The sequence below is a fragment of the Rhinolophus sinicus genome, linkage group LG06, assembly GCF_036562045.2.
Source record: "Rhinolophus sinicus isolate RSC01 linkage group LG06, ASM3656204v1, whole genome shotgun sequence".
NCBI classification, from domain to species: domain Eukaryota; kingdom Metazoa; phylum Chordata; class Mammalia; order Chiroptera; family Rhinolophidae; genus Rhinolophus; species Rhinolophus sinicus.
Genome location: NC_133756.1, coordinates 48,169,480 through 48,189,171, shown reverse-complemented (window position 1 = coordinate 48,189,171; position 19,692 = coordinate 48,169,480). Strand labels below are relative to the sequence as shown.

Genomic DNA, 19,692 nt, shown 5'->3' with positions numbered 1-19,692 from the left:
CTCCCACCAACTTTTCCTGACCACTCAGCACGTTGGTTTTCCTTAGCATACTAGTACTCCTATGTCCTTATCGCTAAGTTCACTTTTAATAGAATATTTCTGGGAATTGATAATTTACTTTTTGTATGGGCACCCTGTCTCCCCTAACAAAATTGGAGGGGTTAAGCTTTTGTTCCCTTGTAGGATCATTCTAATAAGATTTGCTACTTGGGTGATATCTAATTGGAACAGATTTCTCGAATACCTTTCCTTCTTTTAAATCCCACTTTTCCCTCCTCCTTTTTTTTTTTTTTTTCTGTCTCTTTTAGCACCCCATCCTCAAGTCTAATGGGATGGGTGGCATTTTATCAGGGTTGATGAGAAGGAAACGGTGTTTTAGACATTCCTACTCTGCATTCTGTAGGAATTTATAATCTTGAGAGAGGTGTCTACATTCTTTTGCTAGTTCTACTCTTTCCCTCCCATATTCTTTGTACATTATTAAAGTGGTATCTTGTTTTTACCTGGTACAGAATATTTTCTCCTACATTGATTGATTTCATAATCAGGTCTTAAATTCACAATCTTTGCCAGGCTGCACTTAATTCTGTAATTATTTTTCTGTCTTATAGTCTCAGCAAATGTTAAGATCTAGTTAGTGGGGCTAACATACATTTTTTTTCTTTCAATTCCTTTTTACAAATAAAATTATTTGACCAATCCCATCATCTCCTTACTCTTGCTCTGTAGGAAGTATTTGGTTCTGCCATAGCAGGAAGGAGACTTCAGAGTCTCCTCTTCAGGGTTTCTCACCTCTACTGGGAGATACTTTGAAAACCTCAATCTTTACCTGATGCTAGGCTATACGTGTGGAATTTGGCTTGTTCTATGAACAATGTAATGGAAGAAAGGTCGTGTTCCTGATGCCAGATGGGGGTGGTTCCAAGCAGAACTTTTACCTCCAGTTACCTCATTTCCCAAGTGGAGTTGATGAGCTTTGAATTTAAATAAGACGGTGGCTTAAAATATCAGCAAATTGTATGCCACTTTCTTGATCAAATTACCCATTCGCCATTCAGAAATTTTTTGTTCTTTAGCTTAACTTGAGCATGGGGGGAATGGGTTTCCTATCTCTGCTTCTAGAGTTAAGTTGGCAGCACTTCAGTTTGGAGGTAGTGAGGCCAAGTGGTGAAAAGAATGCACAGGTGAGTCACACAGACCTGTTTGGATCCTTACACTGATACTTTCTAGCCGTTTCAACCTGGTTGAGTTACTTGAGTTTAGTTTGCACATGTACGACTATAAAATGGGATTACATTCATCAACGGGTTTAGTATTTGACTCTGACATTGTGATGGGTACCATTGCAGTTCCTGAATGTGGGGCAAAAAGGAAAAAAAAAAAAATCCTGTTCTTGTGAAGCCCACTGTCATATCTCCCTCATAGGATGTTGGGGAATTAAATGAAAAACAAAAATTACAAATTTTAAGCACAGTGCCTGGCACTCAGCAGATAAAAGAGTTGTTCTTCAACATCAGGCAGTATTGACCTTGCCCACCTTGCATCCTGGTTTGGCAAAGAGTAGGCACTCAGAGAACTCTGCTTAAAGAACTTAATTCCCGTGTGTGTACCAGTTTTCGTTTGTGTGTCAGTATTTTAAACAAAACCTTGAAACAATCTTCTGTGTTTTTGTTCCCTGGTTTCCTTTTTTAGCTTTTCAAAAGCAACAGGATCTTTTCTGGCATCCCCTGCAGGCACCTCTGACAGACATCACATACTTGGAAGAACCTTTAGCTTTCTGTTGCTTAATTTGCAGCACAGGTTGGATGATGTGGGACTTCTTATCTGATATATTTTTTTAGAATAGCTGGGTTTTAGCAATTGCTCAATCCTTTGAGTTGGTATTTGAGGAATGTGACCTGGCAAAGCTCAGATTCTAATGACTACGTACATAATCAAACAATAGTTGCAATTCTGGAAAAATAGCACCTAAATTCTTTTCTACAGGAAGAGCCCAGAAGACAATTTTTTCTCCAGAGGGAAATTGTGTAGCATGGTAAAAGTGACTTTGGAATAAGATTTGGCTTTCATTCTAGTTTGGTGACTTAGGGCAATTTAATGAGGCTACATCTCAGTTTCTACATAGGGAAAATCGGGCTACACAGTAGTAATATTTTCATAGGGTTGTTATGTTAATAAATGAGAGAATGAATGTAAGGTAGTTAGCATAGCACCTGGACTATAATGGTAGCTATTGTTTTTCATTATTCAGCCTTTAAAAAAGTCAAAAAAAATTTAAAAGCTGAAAAATGTTTTTTAAAGTATGTAAGTTTGCATAAGCATATTAACGTTTGTTTCATCTGAAAGGTTCAGTAGTTGATGTCTTATTTAGTGCCCTGCAGTGTGTCTCATATTGAACCATGGAATGACAGCAAATAACAGAAATGTCAAGGTCATCTAGTCAAAATTGCTAATTTCCCACATGATGAAACAGAGTCCCAAATTGTCCTGATGTCTTAGCAAAGGGAGGATTTGGGGCAAATTTTTTAGTCTCTGATTGTCTTGTTAAAGCATATGAGAAGATAAAGTGGGGAGATGAGGAAAGGTGTGTGGGATGGGGTTTATGGAGGTTTGACTTCTCTTCCACCGCTGCGTGTGTGTGTGTGTGTGTGTGTGTGTGTGTGTGAGAGAGAGAGAGAGAGAGAGAGAGAGAAGAGAGAGGAGAGACTGTGTTTGCATGTGTGTGAGAGAGTATGTGAGAAAGTGTATGAATGTGTGAGTGAGCATGTAAGTATGCTTGTGAGCGTGAGTGAAAGTATGTGTGGGAGAGTGTATGAGAAAAGAGAGGTAGTTTGTGTGTGTAGCTATAGGTGTAATTCCCTGCGTTTTTTTAAGTCAACCATCAGTGCCTATTCATTTCCCCCACTTATTGGATACCAAGAAGAAAACTTTGGGGCAGAAAGAATACTTTCAGTTCTGATGAAGACAGGCCTTGGTGCTAGGATACAGTCTAAGAGAGAAAAAGTAGTTTTATCATGAGAAGGTGACAATGAGTGGGTTTGACATCACAGAGATAAAGCGAGCCCCACTATTTGTTCTGGTGCTTTGATGCTGGAGATCTTAGGGAAACTCTTAGGTGTAAATGTTATAGCAGAGTTCTTGCAGAACTGGAGGAATTGAACTCCTTTGACAACTATCTCGTCTTAGCTGGAAGTAAGTATATGTAGGCTACTCTTTAAGAATATTCTCAAAGGCCACATGCAAAACATAGTTGTGATTTTAAAAAATACTTATAACTTCTGAATGTTAATGATACATGAATTATTGCTTTACAACAATCTTGGAAACAATTCATTTGAAGTCCAAGTATTTAAAAAAATGGATTCAGACTTAACTAATTTAGATTCCTGCCTCTTCTCCTTCATTAAAGCCCAGCAGGGCCTTTAGTCATCCAGAGTGGTAATTTCTTCTCATTTTATGCTATTTCAAAGTGCTGATATAGCTTGATGAGTTTATTCTTTTTGAGGACTTGTATTTTGACAATATTGTGATTAGTAAAAACCAAAGCAGTGAGATTTCTCTTGCTGATGTTTCTAAGTGAGGGCTGATGATAATAAGAAAGTATTTGCCTTTCTTGACAAAGGGTAAAATTCTTATATGTCTATTTGGTTTTCTTTTCTAGCTTATTCGTTTTGGTTTAAGTAACCAGCTGGTGGTTGCTTTCAAAGAAGAAAACACTGTTGCTTTTAAGTATTTGTTTTTGAAAGGATATTCTGGCGTAGATGAAGATAACTACAGTTGCAGTGTGTATACTCAAGAGGACGCCTATGAGAGCATCTTTTATGTAATTAATCAGGCAAGTTTTTGTTATAAATGACCTATGCTTTAAGAATATATTGATACTTGATCTTATTGTCTTAGCAAAAAAAGTTATACATATCTTAAAATATTCTAATTAAATTTTGCATAGTCTGCCAAAAATGTTTATTGCTGTTTCTGTGGCTACATATCCACACCAACAGGTTTTGCCTATTTAAATTTTTTTTTTTTTTAGCTTTACATTTTCTATTTATCCCTTCACACCCCCTACTTTTGGGAGATTACTTCACCCCAGATCAAATAACCAAGAGTAGATTTATAATCTTGGAAGATTTGATGGATGTGATACCAAATCTAAGATTCTAGAGTCTCAATTTTGATGTCTTAGCATTAATAAGTCTAGCTGAATCTTAAGAATATGGAGTAGAATATGATATCATTTTATGTAGGCAGGTATTGAGAAACCAGATTGGTAGGACCGAAGAAAGCATTTAGTGGAGAGAAATTGTTATTCTTTTTTTTTTTTCATTCATTCAGTAAATATTTGGGTATCTAGTGTATGCCAGGTACTGTTCTAGACATTGGGGATACAGCGTGAATAAAACAGACAAAAACCCTGTCTTTATAGAATTTAATTCTCTAGGGGAGAGCCAGACAAATGAAAAGAAATGAAATGTGCGGTACTGAATGCTAGCTCCCTGAAAATACCACCAAACAACATGTGGATAATCAACACTGAGTTTATTGCTTAAAGCAGTTAAGGGAGCTGCTACCTTGACTGTTCTCAGTTGTGCCTTGGATGAAGAGGACAGTCCAGACATAGATTTTGAGGTCCGATTTAGGGGGTGGGGGGGTGCTAGGTTAGAACTGGGTAAAGATCATGATAGAATGAATACTTAAGGATTGGTGGACACAGCCAGGTGAGTGTTGGGGGCTGGTTTCAAAGAGTCTGGAGGTTATTAGACTGAATCTTCAAATTGATTGTTTAAATGATTTTTCGGATGCTCCTGAAATAAACAATACAGTTATTTGCAACTTTTATGTTCCTGGGCAAAAGTTTCCTGGAATAATAAAGTCATATTAATGAAGAAGGGAGCTGTTAGTGCAGATGGGTAAATGGTAAAATCATGTTCTTGTAAGCTGTGGGGTGTGGAAGGCTTGGCTCTTCAGTGGTATGTCAGAAAGTGATAACTGCTGTGGAATAAAGCAGGGGAGGTGGGGATTGGGAGTGCCTGGTGGTGCCTGTGAGCTGGTGATGTATGTTTGCAGTTTTCATTGCATGGTAAGGTGATATTTGAGTCATTGAGGTGGTGATATTTTGAGTCAAGACCTGAAGCAGTGAACCTAGCAGATAAAAAACCTGGGCCTCTAAGCATAGGGGACAGCAAAGGCCCCAGGCAGGAGTGTGCCTGAGGAGCTGCAGGAGCTGCCTGGAGGCCAGTGTGGCTTTGGGAGGTGGGGGTGGAACCAAAGTCAGTAGTCTGCTACGAGGTCAGAGAAGTACCTAGTCAGGACCTGAGCTTTGGCTCCGAGTGAAGTGGGAGCGTCTGTCAACATGTTCACTTTAGTTTCGAATTCTGTGAGGCGGTGTGTTTATGCCCAACCTGAGAAAATTAGCTTGTGGTATTTTACATTGAGGGATATGATATAAACAGTAAAAAATAGCTAAAATATATTCCATATACTACAACTACTGATGCAACTCTTGGAAGCTCCTAAGTGTTTTTATTTAACTATTTTTAATAGTATCATCGTCTAAAGAACATATCCCTGGGGACCGTAGGTTATGGAGAAAATGAAGAGAATAAAATTGGCTTAAAAGTCTGTAAGCAGTATTACAAGAAAGGGACCATGTTTCCTGCTAATGAGACACTGAATATTGACAGCGACATTGAAACAGGTAATGCAGTGATCATTTCATTGTATTCCTTTATCATCTGTGGTAAGAGCAAAAGTGCCCACGTGTGATGGCAACCCAAATGGAACAACTTTGCTTTGGTGACTGCTAACCTATTCGAGGCTGTCACTTTAACATTTGCCTGCCAAGGGCTTTGGCTCAGGAAACTGCGGGTCTATGGGTCTACGGTGATAGGACCAGGCGTTGGTGGATCTCTTTGGTGAAACTCAGTATTGTTGGTTTTGGGGTAAATGCCCAGGTGTTTCCTGTTTGTTTAGGTTTTTCTCTCCTCCATGAGGCGGCGATTAGGCTTTTTGAAAAAAGTGAGTCTGTATTTATTAAATGAAATAACGTTTGTGAAAATGCTTTGTACTCTTGCTTTTATTATTTGCAAAATAAATTAATGCTCTTCAAAAGCAAATTGAGATTAACAACTCATTTTCTCTTTTAGGATATCACTTCACATCTAATCAAGCAGAATTGTTTTGTTCCATTCTGATGAGAATTTAAAAGCATGCCTTGCAGAAATGCAAAGTGTTTGACTTAAGGCTCTGGGGGTTTTGTCATTCATTCAACAGACCTCTGATATACACCTACCCTACCATTCCCAAGGCACCCCCTGTTTTATGTACCTAAAAGCTTGTATGTACCAGTGTGGTCCATAAGCTTACAATGGAGCTGAAAAATTCCTGTTGCCTAGTGACGTCATAGTGCACTCAGCACACAAATACTTACATTGTGCTACAGTTGCCTACAGTATTTAGTACAGTAACATGCTGTACAGGTTTGTAGCCTAGGAGCTGTAGGGGAGCAGAATTTGTTACCACAAAATTTGTCTATTTGGCATAAGGATTATTTTGCTGGTTGATTGAAAAACAGCAGACATGGTAGAAGCTCTGAAAACCAAGCAGAAGTCACCCTTTATAAAAGACATTTAGATTTATACGGGACATCTCCATTTGTACAGGTGTCTCCCTAGCTGTACCAGGAAGAGGGGGATGACCCTGTGTCTAGAGACTCATCCATGTAAAAGACTGAGATTTAAATCTGCTTAACACCCTTACCTTTGTTTACTGTGCTTTTCCTGGTAACCTCCCGTAACTGACTCTCCCCACCCACAACATCTTTTGTCTTCAGCTAAAGGTGGTGGTGAGATATTTTGGTGAGATATTCAGTTTTCTTGGGTCTCTGTATTTAGGAAGTATACATGTCATTAAACTTTTGTTAGGTTTTCTCCAGTTAATCTGTCTTTTATTACAGGGATCTCTCAGCCAAGAATCCAGGAGGGTAGAGGGAAAATTATTTGTCCTACCGTACAGAGCAATAGGCTATATATACCATGTGTGTATATAGGCTACAGCGTAGGTGTGTAGAAAGCTATACCATCCAGGTCTCCATAAGTGCACTCCACGATGTTTGCACAACGAGGAAATCACCTAATGATGCATTTCTCAGAACATAACCCTGTTGTAAGCAGTGCATGACTGTACTGGGGTTGGAAAGATTAATCAGCCATGGCTCCTCAAGTAGATCACAGTTCAGGAGTAAGGGTCCTAGCAGTTTAAATTTGCAGTGATTTTGCTAAAATGAGATCATTACACTATTCAGTTGACCATATTTCGTATACTCTGATTTGAAGGTGTCTTGGTAAGATAATAGAACACCTCCAGAAGACAGAGGTTCTGATTCTGTTTCCACAAGCTGCCTCATTAGACTCTCTTCATGAGTCAATGTGTCCTGTGCTCTTGACTGTGAAAGCAGCAGCTCATAAGACAACACTATCAGGGATCCCAGGTTGCTATCTGAGACCACCCAGTTGTCAGTGGCTGGTTCTGTGGCCAATGGCTTTGACAAGAGACTTGTCTGATAGCCCTGCAGGTTTTTGCTATCCTGAGATCTAAGAGGTCTGACAGTTAAGTTCGCGAACTTGTTGCACCAATGTTGTTAACATTTTTTGATATCAGAAGGCTTATTCATTATGAATTTGTACCAACTGGACAAACAGTTAACCAAGTTTACTATTTGGAAGTGCTGAAAAGGCTGCGTGAAAAAGTTAGATGACCTGAACTTTCCACCAACAATTCATGGCTCTTGCATCACGACAATGCACCAGCTCACACGGCACTGTCTGTGAGGGAGTTTTTAGCCAGTAAACAAATAACTGTATTGGAACATCCTCCCTACTCACCTGATCGGGCCCCCAATGACTTCTTTCTTTACCTGAAGAAAAAGGAAATATTGAAAGGAAGACATTTTGATGACATTCAGGACATCAAGGGTCATACAACAGCTCTGATGGTCATTCCAGAAAGAGTTCCAAAATTGCTTTGAAGGGTGGACTACGTGCTGGCCTCAGTGCATAGCTTCCCAAGGGGAGTACTTGGAAGGTGACTGTAGTGATATTCAGCAATGTGTGCAGCACTTTTTCTAGGATGAGTTTGAAAACTTAATTATCTGACCTCATATGTGGTAATCAGCAGTAAGGGGCGAATCCTTTCACTCTGAATCTTTTTCCTGAGTTTGTCAGCTCTGCTTCTCCCTGTGTGTTCCTGTCTCTGTGATAGGAGTACCTGATGGGGGGAACTGAAAACTTGTGCAGTGACCCTCTGCTTCAAGTAAGCCACTGGACACTTGTCCTCTTAAAAATGTGACTCAATTGGATGCATCATACAACTATTTTCCAGTGATTCATGTTGTTTTCCTCTGTTGATTTTTCTTGGTAAATTGACCAAAGAAATGTGGCCAAAGTCAGTATCAGTGGCGAGGTAGGACAGGTAGTGCCAGAAAGCAGGATTTGTTTTCCCTGACCATTGGACAGTGGTGCCCTTGTTCGTTTCCTTTCTATCAGAATATGGAATATTTTTAACCAAATGAAGTTGATTATTAATTTGACTTCAAGAGCAGTTTAATTTTATTTCCTGATTTATGAATATAATTTGTCGAAGAAAATGTGTAGATGTATCTATTCAAAAGGTGTAAAGAATAGTCTTACATTCTTGATACTGGATTTTAGGCTTTCTTAGACACATTGGAGGAAGCCTGCAGATGCTATAAATAGGAATTGAGTTTGATGTCATTGATGTGGCCTTATAGTTTAAGTAGGTGAATTAGCAGAAGCTGTTCTAGATTACCTATTCATGAATTTGCATTGTCTCTGTTATTAAGAGAATCATCTTTCAGTGGGCTAAATGGATCTGCCTGCTTTCCTGGCGGGTTTATATTATATTGAGTTGCATGACTCATTGTGTGGTTCAGGTTAAGGGTTTCCCTTAATTCATGCCTTGGGCATATCCCTCCACACCTGCCTCTAGACCTGTGGCTTTTCAGTTCAGCCTTACTTGGGGGACTGTTATAAGTACTGTCTTTTAAAAAAAAGTTAACATTTAGACAACAATCATTCTTACATAGTTTTTATTTTCTGTAACACAAATTTTGAATTCCTTATGTTCTCCTTTCTTAGAATTTCATCATTTTCCCAGGTTTTTTTTTTTTTTTTTTAAGAACATTTGTAATCTACCCTCCCTTTACCTCTAAGAGGATTATTTCATTTGCTGGAGTAGTCTGTAGATGAGATTCATTTGAGTGATAAGGCTGCTATTCTAATACCAGTTTGTTCTGTTTGAGATTTGATGTTTTACTTAGGGATTTTGCTATTATTTTATTTAATTTTTTTTTTTAAATCTCAGTTCTTAGTTTTTGTTGCCACTTAGTGGCCTCATTGGCAATGACTTTAGCATAAGGTCAGCCAGACTTCAGAGAGTTCTGAATGTGTGTTTAGATAAAGTGTAACTCTGTAACTACAGTTACAAAATTTGACCAACCCAACAGGTTTTATAAAGGAAATTTTACATATAGTGTGAAATTAACTAACAAATGCGGTCATATTTATCTGAATCTAAGATGACATCAATTTATTTGAAGACTCATCTGTTTAGGAGACATTTGAAAGTGAAAAAAATAAACATCTTAGAATGAATGAAATATAGGAGAAAGAGACCCAGGACAGTATCTGGCATATATATTGTGAACATGTCACTTCTTTCGTAATATAGTCATTTACTCAGATGAGTTTAATTTTAATTTTTTTTTTTTACACTTGACATTAGAATAAGAATGTTAGAGATAGAAGGACCTTATATGTGATCAGTTTGGCCTTCATTTTACAGGTGAGGAAATTGGTGCTAAGTCAAGCTGGTGACTAAGCCAAGGTCATGTAATGATTCCGTGATAGTTGGTCTTTACTTCCCCAAGCCCAGCAACCTGGACATCTCCTGGGAACTTGTGAGACATGAAGAATCCCAGGCCCCTCCCTAGAGCTCCTGAATCCAAATTTGCACCATAAGAAGATCCCTAAATGATTCCTATGCATATTAATTACACTTTGGAAGCACTGGTTCAGCTCGTTCCAGCTGAAGATCTGTGACTTCGCACAGACCTCTCTTTTATGGACCTCACCACGTTTCCTGGTGTCTGTCACCACCTGCCTTCAGAGCCTCCTGTACCCAGCTTAGATACCTCTGTCCACGAGTATCACTCCCTTACAAAGGCTGTTAAGATGCTTACATCTCCTTTCCTTCTCACCTGGACCCTCTCATCCATCATTAGGCTCTTCCATACCTGTGCCCTGGCAGCTGATGCTTCCTGGAGAAACACGCCAGAGCAAAGCATACTCATCTTGTCACATCTTCAAAGCTTCCTGCACAGTTTCCTTCCACTTCCTTTCACCCTAGTGTTACAGAAGAATTCAGAGATGAGGCCACAGTCAAAAATCTCCGCCCAGCACCAGGACCCGCCCCTTCTAACTTCTGAGAAAATATTGCCCTTTCTCTTTGCACCCAAATTTACATTTTTGAGCTGAATCTGTCCTGAGCTCCAGATACCATTATTCGGTTGCCTTCTTGAAAACCCACTGTGGCTCTAATAGGGATTTCAAACATGTGACCAAAACAGAATATTTCAAACTTCCCCTACTCCCTCCTTCTGGCCCAACCCGTTACGTTTTTAGTCTTCCCCATCTCAGAAAACAATACCAATATTTTCCTATCATGCTATAATAGCCCAGTTGCTCAAGCCCCAAACATGAATTTGTTGATTTCTCCATTTCCATCGCCACAGCTACAGTCCAAGCCACTATCACCTCTTGTTTAAACTACTCTCCCTGTTTCAAGTCTTGACTCTTCTACCCGCTGCTCTCCCGACAGCAATCAGAAAGATGTTTTATGTAGACCGGGTCACTTCCTGGTTTAAAAAACATGAGTGTCGTCCCATTCCATCTGGAATAAAACTCACAAGTCCCTAGAGGGGCTGGCCATCCACCTGCCCCTCCAAGCCCCTCATACCTGTCCCCATTTGCCTGTTCTACCATCCTTGTTTGTTGAACAAGCCAAGCTCTTTTTTTTTGCCTGGGAGACTTCCTTCTTGCTTTTGTTTCACCTGGAGCACTCCCTCCGGATCTATGCACCATTGTTTCTCTTTCCTCCTTCAGGTTTTCTTTCAATCATTCCCAGCACCTCAGAGCCCTTCCCAAACCACTTCTGCCAAGGTAGTGCTACCCTACCTGGTTATTCTCCATCATTTCACTTGCTCTTTGCAGTAATTTTCATACTGCGAAATCACCTTGTATATAGTTTTCACTCTTGGTTTATCTCCCCTATTATAGTGTGAGCTCCACACAGAACTTACCTGTCTTGTTCATTGCTTTACCATCCGTGCCTAGCACAGTGGTTGGCCCATAAAAGCTTTCAACAAATATTTATTGAATAAATGAGTGAGTTGAGTAGGAAACCTGGGTCTTTTGATGTTCCTCTGAAATAGGTACTCAGAGGGCAGCCTTGTACGCGTGTATTTAGACTCTGGAACTGAGCACATGTGGGTTTAAATTCTGGTTTGCCATCAGCTAGCTGTGTGACTTTGAGGCAGTCTCTTGGCCTCTCCGTGCCTTAGTTTGTCCATCTGTAAAATCATAGCAATAGTGCCTATCTTACAAGGTTGTTTTGGGAATTAAACAGAATAATGCAGTGCCTGGCTCAGAGTAAGTGCCTGGTATATTTTTGCTATTTTTATCAACATTGGTCTTTTCCTGAAGAAAACAAGTTTCTTTTGTTAACTGCCCTCACTCACCATATCAATCAAGGTCCAATCAGGAAAACCAACATTGAGTTGTTTCTTCACACTAATAGTCTATTTGCCAAATATAGGGAAGCACCCACTCTGACACCTATCTTTCTTAAATATTGTGCCTGTTGGGTTGTCCATTCAGTTCCATGTCCTCATTTTTGGCCCAGGAAAACTAATTCTCACAAACTTTAAATATGTTCTATAAAGCGGGGCATAGTCTGAATGTCAGCCATATGCTGGGCAATGGATTAACCACACACAACATACAAAGTTCTGACAATTAAGTTCGCGAACTTGTTGCAACTATATTGCTAACCCCTTTTTTGGATATCAGAGGGATTATTCATTATGAATTTGTATCAACTGGACAAACAGTTCTCCAAATTTACTATTTGGAAGTGCTGAAAAGGCTGCATGAAAAAATTAGAAGACCTGAACTTTTCCCCAACAATTCATGGCTCTTGCATCACGGCAATGCGCCGGCACACATGACACTGTCTGTGAGGGAGTTTTTAGCCAGTAAACAAATAACTGTATTGGAACACCCTCCCTACTTGCCTGATCTGGCCCCCAATGACTTCTTTCTTTACCCAAAGATAAAGGAAATATTGAAAGGAAGTCATTTTTTAAAATTAGTTTATACTTTAATTCCACACCAAAAAAATAAAATAAAAAAATGTCATTGCAAAAAAGAGTTCCATGATGAAATAAATTTTCAAAGCACTGGGTTAAGTTAAATTTGTTTCTTAATTGCAGGACTTCTCAGAGCCTTTATACTATTAAAATATATTGTGAATCTTCCAGAAAAAAATATAGTAAAACACATTTCCATATTTATTTGGCCATAGAATCCTTTTGGTTCAGAGATTGGCAACACTAGTATTTTATGAAAGATGCTTAGGAAACTGGTCCAGATGATTATTGAGTATCTTCAACTGTTTAGAATATTAGTTATGAATTCGATGACTATGACCTACTGGGACTCAACCCATGCATTCTTATTTTTTTAATTAACTTTTTTTTTATTAGTTTCAGGTGAACAAAACAATGTAATAGTTAGACATTTATCATTTATATCCGAAAGGAAGTCATTTTGATGACATTCAGGGCACGAAGGGTAATACGACGACAGCTCGTCGTATTGATGGCCATTCCATAAAGAGTTCCAAAATTGCTTTGAAAAGTGGGCTAGGCATCAGTGCATAGCTTCCCAAGGGGAGCACTTCGAAGGTGACCACAGTGATATTCAGCAATGAGGTATGTAGCACTTTTTCTAGGATGAGTTTGCGAACTTAATTGTCAGACCTTTCGTAGTATGCTCCTGCTCTCAAAGATCTTATCCTCTAGTTGCTATTGGTGGAGAGGACTTTTAATGAATTAGGCATTGAGTCTACCAAGATTCTGGAGCACTTCCTGAGTACCAGGCCCTGGCTCTTCCATTTCAGAGACAACCACAGCCTGAGCTTGAGTCACCCAGGCTGACTTCACAGCAGTTCTGTCATCAGGGCTCTGTGACTTTGGAAAGTGTTCACCAGCTCCAGCCTGCCTGGGTTTCCTGCTAATGTACTGGGCTACACAGTCCTGACACACATTGTTATGTGAGGCTCTTGGAATCACTCTTTCACAGTTTATAGCTCATAATTTGTTTTTATTTGAGTACAACCAAGTTCCTTCTCTTTCTCTTTATTTTTTATTTTGGAAAAGTGTCAGACTAAACAGAAAAAGTTGCAAAATAGCACAAAGATTTCCTTGTATAAGATTTCCCAAATGTTAGTGTTTTACCACATTTACTTTGTCGTTCTTTCTATGTTTAAGTATTTCTCCTGAAATGTGTGAGAGTATGAGGCCTACATGGTGTCTTTTTACCTCTTAATACTTCAGTGTGTGTTTCCCAAGAAATTCTCCCACATGACCACTGTACAGTGCTCAAAAGCATGAATGAACATTGGTACAATACTATAATCTACAAACCCTATTCACATTTTATCAATTGTCCTAATCTTCTTTATAGCAAAAGAAATACCCCCTCCCACCTCAGCCTCCTTGGTCCAGGATCACATATAGAGGGTGCTAAAAAAATGTATACACATTTCAAGATAACATCTCTTAAAATGTGTATAAATTTTTATTTTTTGGCACCCCCGGTATTGCATTTAGTTGTCATGCCTCTTTAGTCTCCTTTAATCTGGAGCAAAATAAAGTTCCTTGGTTGGTCTTTCTTTCTTTTCCTAATTTTATGACCTTGACATTTTTACAGAATAGAATGCCCTCACTTTGGAGTTATTGTGTTTCTCTATGAGTAGATTTGAGACATTTCGGCGGGAATACCACACAAACAGTACATTATTCCAGGAGGTCCAAGATGTCTGTTTATCTCGTGACTGGTGATGTTAACTTGGATCCTTTGGGCAGCGTGCTATCTGCCAGGTTCTCCACGGTCAAGTTACTGGTCTTCCTGTTGTAATTCTGAAATATTTTGTGGGGAGATACTTTGGAAGAATCCCACTTCTCATCCACTTTCACCCACTCATCTTAGTGTGTGATTCTTGCCTGAAACAGTTCTTGTGTGTCATTGTCCTAGATTGTACTCACTTAGACCTCCAGGCCCTCGCCAGCCCTCGGGACTGGAAGAGCACATCATTCTTCAGACTGGAATTTTATAGGTAAATGCATTTTTCTCCTCATTGCCCAGGAGACAAGGATGAGGAAAGGGGAGCAGACAGTCATAAGACTGTGACCATTTATACCTTGTAATGTGTTTTGATTCAGGCTCTTACAAGTTGAAATCTCCTTTCACCTCAAAGGCATTGACCTCCAGACGATTCTTTCCCGAGAGTTACCAGACTGTTACATCTTTCAGAATACGGCAAGTGTATATTTTACTAAGCCACGTTGTGTTATTTTTCTCTGCTCCCTTTTGTAGGTGTAGAGGGTAAAATACACCAGCCTGGAGATGTATTAGATGCCGTTGTTTTTCAAACAGTTTAATGACACGTCATAGCGTTGTTGATCCAGCGACCATTACTTCTGAAGGAAGCAAGCCCTTTTCAATTTTTCAAAACTCAATTTCTGGGTTGAAAGAAGTTTTCAAAATTGGCTTTGACCTCTTACTCTTCTAAAACAGTTTTTAAAAAAAGTTTATGAGAAGTGTTTTAAGTGTTTATAATGTTTTTCTCACTTTCAAAGGAGGGTCTTTGCAAATGTAGCAAATACGTACCCTCAAACCTCCAAGCAGAAACCGCCCCTTGATCTGAAGGCCAGTCTGCAAAGGATCAGTTTCTGCTTCTTTTATTTTGGGAGGAGCCGTATGCAATAGAAGAAACTGTTCACTTTTGTGGGAGAGTACATGCCTTTTCACTTTCATGGTTTCATGCTTGCTCTTCCCTCCCTCCCTCCCTCCCTCCCTCCCTCCCTCCCTTCCTCTTTCTCTCTTTTCCTTTCTCTCTCTCTCCCTCCTTCCCTCCCTTCTTTTCTTTCTTTTTCCTCTTTCTCCTTCCTCCCTCCCTCCCCCATTTTCTCCTCCCTCCCCCCTTCCCCCCTTCACGTTTATGGAGGAGCAAAACTGAATGTTGAATTGAAAGTTGTATGTACCCGACTTAGCAATTCAGAAGAGTGTTTTATTCAACAGCAATCAATAAATACTGAGTCCCTACTGGCATCAGACATTGCTGTGCTCTAGAGGTACAGTGGAAGCTTACAGCCTAGTGAAAGAGATAGAAAAACAAGTAAACAAAGAAATAAGAGTAATTATAAATTGTGGCTTGTGGTAAGAACGAATGTCTCCGGCAGAGAAGAAGATGACTAACTAACTGCCCTGGAGTGACCTTCGCAAAACGAAACCCGTTACGAAACCCAAAAACTTCACTGGCAAATTACTTGAGAGCTGAAAGTGTAGGTCGCTGATGAAATTCACAGGAGCATCTCTGAACACAAGCCACATTTTGTGTAATCCGAGAATATCACTGTGTCCCAACCAGAGGTTCAAGAATTAATCCTATAGGCCTCATTTCTATACCTCTGAGCTATGACTAAACCTCCACTAACCCTAGCACTGAAGGTCTCATTCCCACCCCCCCAGGAAAACCCCTAAAATACTTCTCTAAAGCCTTAAAACACTCAGCATATTTCACTTATAAATTTTAAGTGATTGAAACGTAATGTAGAAGATTGAGGGTACTTGGAAATCAAATTCAGCCTGCAGCCTTGCAGCATTTTTTTGTCACTTGTGAAAGCATTATATGTAGCACTTAAGGCAAACAGAAATATAATCTCCAGGCTAGTGAAAACCTAGAATTTCATATCCAAAGGACTAAGCTGAAGCAAATGCTTTTAAATTCCATTCAGGGTAATAAATGAGGTCATTGTATTCTCTTGTCAAAGATTGGTGAATCTCATTTTTGTTCCTGGGACTAGTTGGCTGTTTTGCTTTAGGTTTTGTCTGAACCCACATGTGAATTTAGTAGAACTTCATATATTCGCCCATTGGACCATGTGTTTTCATTAATAATGGAAAGTTGTGAAGGAATCATGTAATGAGGACATTTTTCTCAGTATGGTATTTGGATCAGCCCGCTGTTTGAATGCCATTGATCTTTTAAACAGAGTTGATCTAACAGGTCATATCTCTCCATACATTTGTGTTTCCAGATTGTCTTTGACAATAAAGCTCACAGTGGCAAAATCAAAATCTATTTTGACAGTGATGCTCACATTGAAGAATGTAAAGAGTTAAACATATCTGGATCTGGTAAGTATGTTATATGCTTGCCCTTTGTGGATTATGGATGATTTCCAGCATTTTATTTTTGGATTTGGGGCGTTGAAATGGTTTTTTTGAATGGTGATAGGAGGCAAGGGCTCCAGAGAACCACGTCTTGAGCATTAGATTCTGTAAAGCATTTCCCAAAATGTTGTATGTTGATTCAATTCAGCAAGTTTTGATTATACAGCTCTTAGGAGAGGCAGTATGGCCCGATGGTTAGGGGCACAGTCTTTGCAGTCAGGCTTCCTGGGTTTGGGTCTTTGTTCTGTTTCCTATGTCTGTGATCTCGGGCACATTACGTAAGCTCTCTATGTCTCAGTATGTTTCTCTGCAAAATGAGGGCAATGATACACTTACTTGCCAGGGTGTTATATGTTAAATGAGTTAGTACATAAAGCAAAGCACTGCGTACAAGAGTTGGAACATCGTAATTGCTAGGTACGCTTGGAAAAGAGAGAAAACACCTTCGTGATGGAGATGGACATGCTTATAAAATCTCGAATGTGTCACGATTGGCATAAACGGTAGCAGTACAACACGCATGAGAGGAAAGAAAGCGAAGGTTAATTTTGACTGGGGTAGACTGAGAAATCAATTCTAGCAACAGTTCTTGGAGAAGGTATGCTTTGATCTGAGCCTTTGACAATGGAGAGAGAGAGAGATCACAGGCCTTCAGCGCCCAGAGAGCGGCCTGTACGCACCGCACCCTGGGTCGTTTAATTAGTCATGACTCAGAAAACATCTCTTGACCGTTCACCGTTTAAATTGGGCTACGCAGAACCTGTTCTCCCTGAGGGTTCAGGATGATAATGATGGCTGGTCAGTATTTATTTAATTGATAAGTTTTGTTTAACTGGCCCTTTATCAGATTATTAGAACAAAATGGTGATTCACTTGATTCACTTTGGGGCCTGTTGGTTTTCAGTTGTACGTGTCCTCATGATTTTGAAGTTTTGGTTTCAAAGTTCCAGTAACTGACTTAAACCTCGGATCAGGATACATACAGGTTTAGTTTTGTTAAAAGTGGTTACTGTTCCTCAGCAGACATACTCTTTCCCACAGAAATGCATGGATCAGACATATTTTCCAAGTCCAAGTATTAAGTTGCAGTTATTTTATGTGAAAAACGCTCACCTTTGTCTCATATGAAGTATGGTTTGGAATAATTATGCCCGAATGAGTTAGTCAAATATGTTGGCGGAAGCTGGTTTCTTGCCTCAGGGCTTCTTAGAACACTGAGGGGGTTTCCTGGCCTGTACTCAGAAGAAAGGAGCTCTGGCTCCCTCCGGTGACCAGTGAGGAGAAACACTGATAATTTTATATGCTCCCAGACCTGCCTCCTAAGAAACCAGATTCTGTCACACAGGAAAATATGGATTTAAAATAAAACGGTGTGACTTGAAAGCCTTAAAAAACTGAAGTTTGGAAACTAGCTTGAGAAATGGAGGTTATCCGCCCCCTCGGTATCTGGAGCTGTCTGGTGGGTTGCTAGCACTGGATTTGGGGAAATGGAGAGACCAAACGTGAGACAAGGCAAGGGTGACCTCTGGTGGGATCCTTGCGCTATTTCCATAGAGTCCTGAGGTGCATTCACATCCATATACCAGGGGTGCCAAAAAAATGTATACAAGTGGACACTTTAGTCAACATTGCTCAAGCAGTAGTTCACGGTAATCAGAAGTGTCTGGACGCTGACGGTAACCACTTTGAGCACCTCTTGTAATTGCAGACGTCAAACATGACTTGTATTCATCTTTTGTTATGGGTATAGATTGAGTATTGCAATTTTAATAGTTTTCCTTTCTTAAAAATCTGTATACATTTTTTGGCACCCCTGGTACTTACCCTGAGGCTTCTCTCTTCCTCTCATCATTATCTATGTTATGTGAGGGCAAAACATGAGGGAATGTCCATTTTCACAGGCAAACTGCATGTTGCCTTTTACGACTCCTAATACCCATCCCCAGGCATGCCACTGATTTTTAACTTGATTTTATGAAAGTAGAAATTTGGGCACGAGGGGCTGGAGGAGGACCCCTCACTGATAGTTGACGTAAGCGGGTGTCACAGGGTCAGGGAGTTTAGTAAGTGTGGGAAGTGCTGGTTAGAGCCTCACAGGTGGGCAGCGGTGGTGTGTGTGGAACCTCCCAGCGCCTCTGGAAGGCCTGGAACAGGACGTCCCTACCAGGTTGGCAGGGGCATCTCTCTGGACTAGAGTTTACAAACCCAGGTTTTGGACATGTTTCCATGGGGGTAACATAGTTCCAGTAGAGTAAGAAAGCAATTACGATGTTCATAAAATATTTTTTGTAGCACACCAAACTAGTCTTCTCAGTAAGTCACATTAAAACAGAATACAATACTGGTTTCTGTATGAGGAGGGACAGTTTATCTTTCTAGATCTGGACCTCGGTTTTCCTGCTACAAGTAATCTTAGAGATTTTGTTCTAGTTACATGTCAGAAAGGAAAGTACTAGACGCTGTCCTTGCATTTCATGAGATTTTCAGACCCATTTCCCCAAGAACTGCCCCTATTCCCTCTACCCAAATCTGTGTACCCCCAAAAAATGGTCTTGGGTTCTGGTCTAGTTAAGTTGCTTTCTTACCTACCCATTTGAAGTAACTTTACGTATAAAATGGCTAAAGGTAATTGTAAGTGCCAGGCACTCAACACGGATTGTTTCACCTGGTTTCCTGACAGCCCGTGAAGCAGGTACAATTGCTCCCTCCCACCCCCATTTTACAGGTGAGGCATCGGAAGCTTAGCAGTGCTGAATAATTCGCTCGGAGAGTTACACTTAGCAGCAGGCTGTGGTCATAACCCACTGGTTGAGCAGCTTTGCCCTCAGACACTCATGCCACTATCACTCACATCTCTGTTATCAATAGCTATGGACACTCCGGTCTTTCTCTTAAACGCCTTCCCTGCACAGGTGTCGCTGGGGAGCAGTCTGACTTTAGATTCCCCCGACGGTTACCTGTCGCCAGTCCTGTTCCCTTTTCCTCTGGCCTTTCCTCCTGTTCCTGAGCTCATTTTCTCTTCTAATTCTCCCATGTAACTGCCCCCTCCTCCCAGTCCGCATTTCCCTCTGGGGCCTTTCTAAGTGTCTGCATCCTT

General features: G+C 40.1%; 1 protein-coding gene across 7 annotated transcripts in view; it reads left to right on the top strand.

Moving 5' to 3' along the window:
* MCOLN2 (mucolipin TRP cation channel 2) overlaps positions 1–19,692 on the top strand; it is a 50,147-nt gene that overhangs the window by 13,340 nt on the left and 17,115 nt on the right. For all 7 annotated transcript variants that reach the window (XM_074335064.1, XM_074335063.1, XM_019710200.2 and 4 more), the window contains 5 exons: positions 3,662–3,835; positions 5,545–5,698; positions 14,394–14,475; positions 14,582–14,678; positions 16,460–16,559. In XM_074335064.1, the coding sequence (XP_074191165.1) occupies positions 3,662–3,835; positions 5,545–5,698; positions 14,394–14,475; positions 14,582–14,678; positions 16,460–16,559 (607 nt within the window). The remainder of the gene's footprint in view (positions 1–3,661; positions 3,836–5,544; positions 5,699–14,393; positions 14,476–14,581; positions 14,679–16,459; positions 16,560–19,692) is intronic.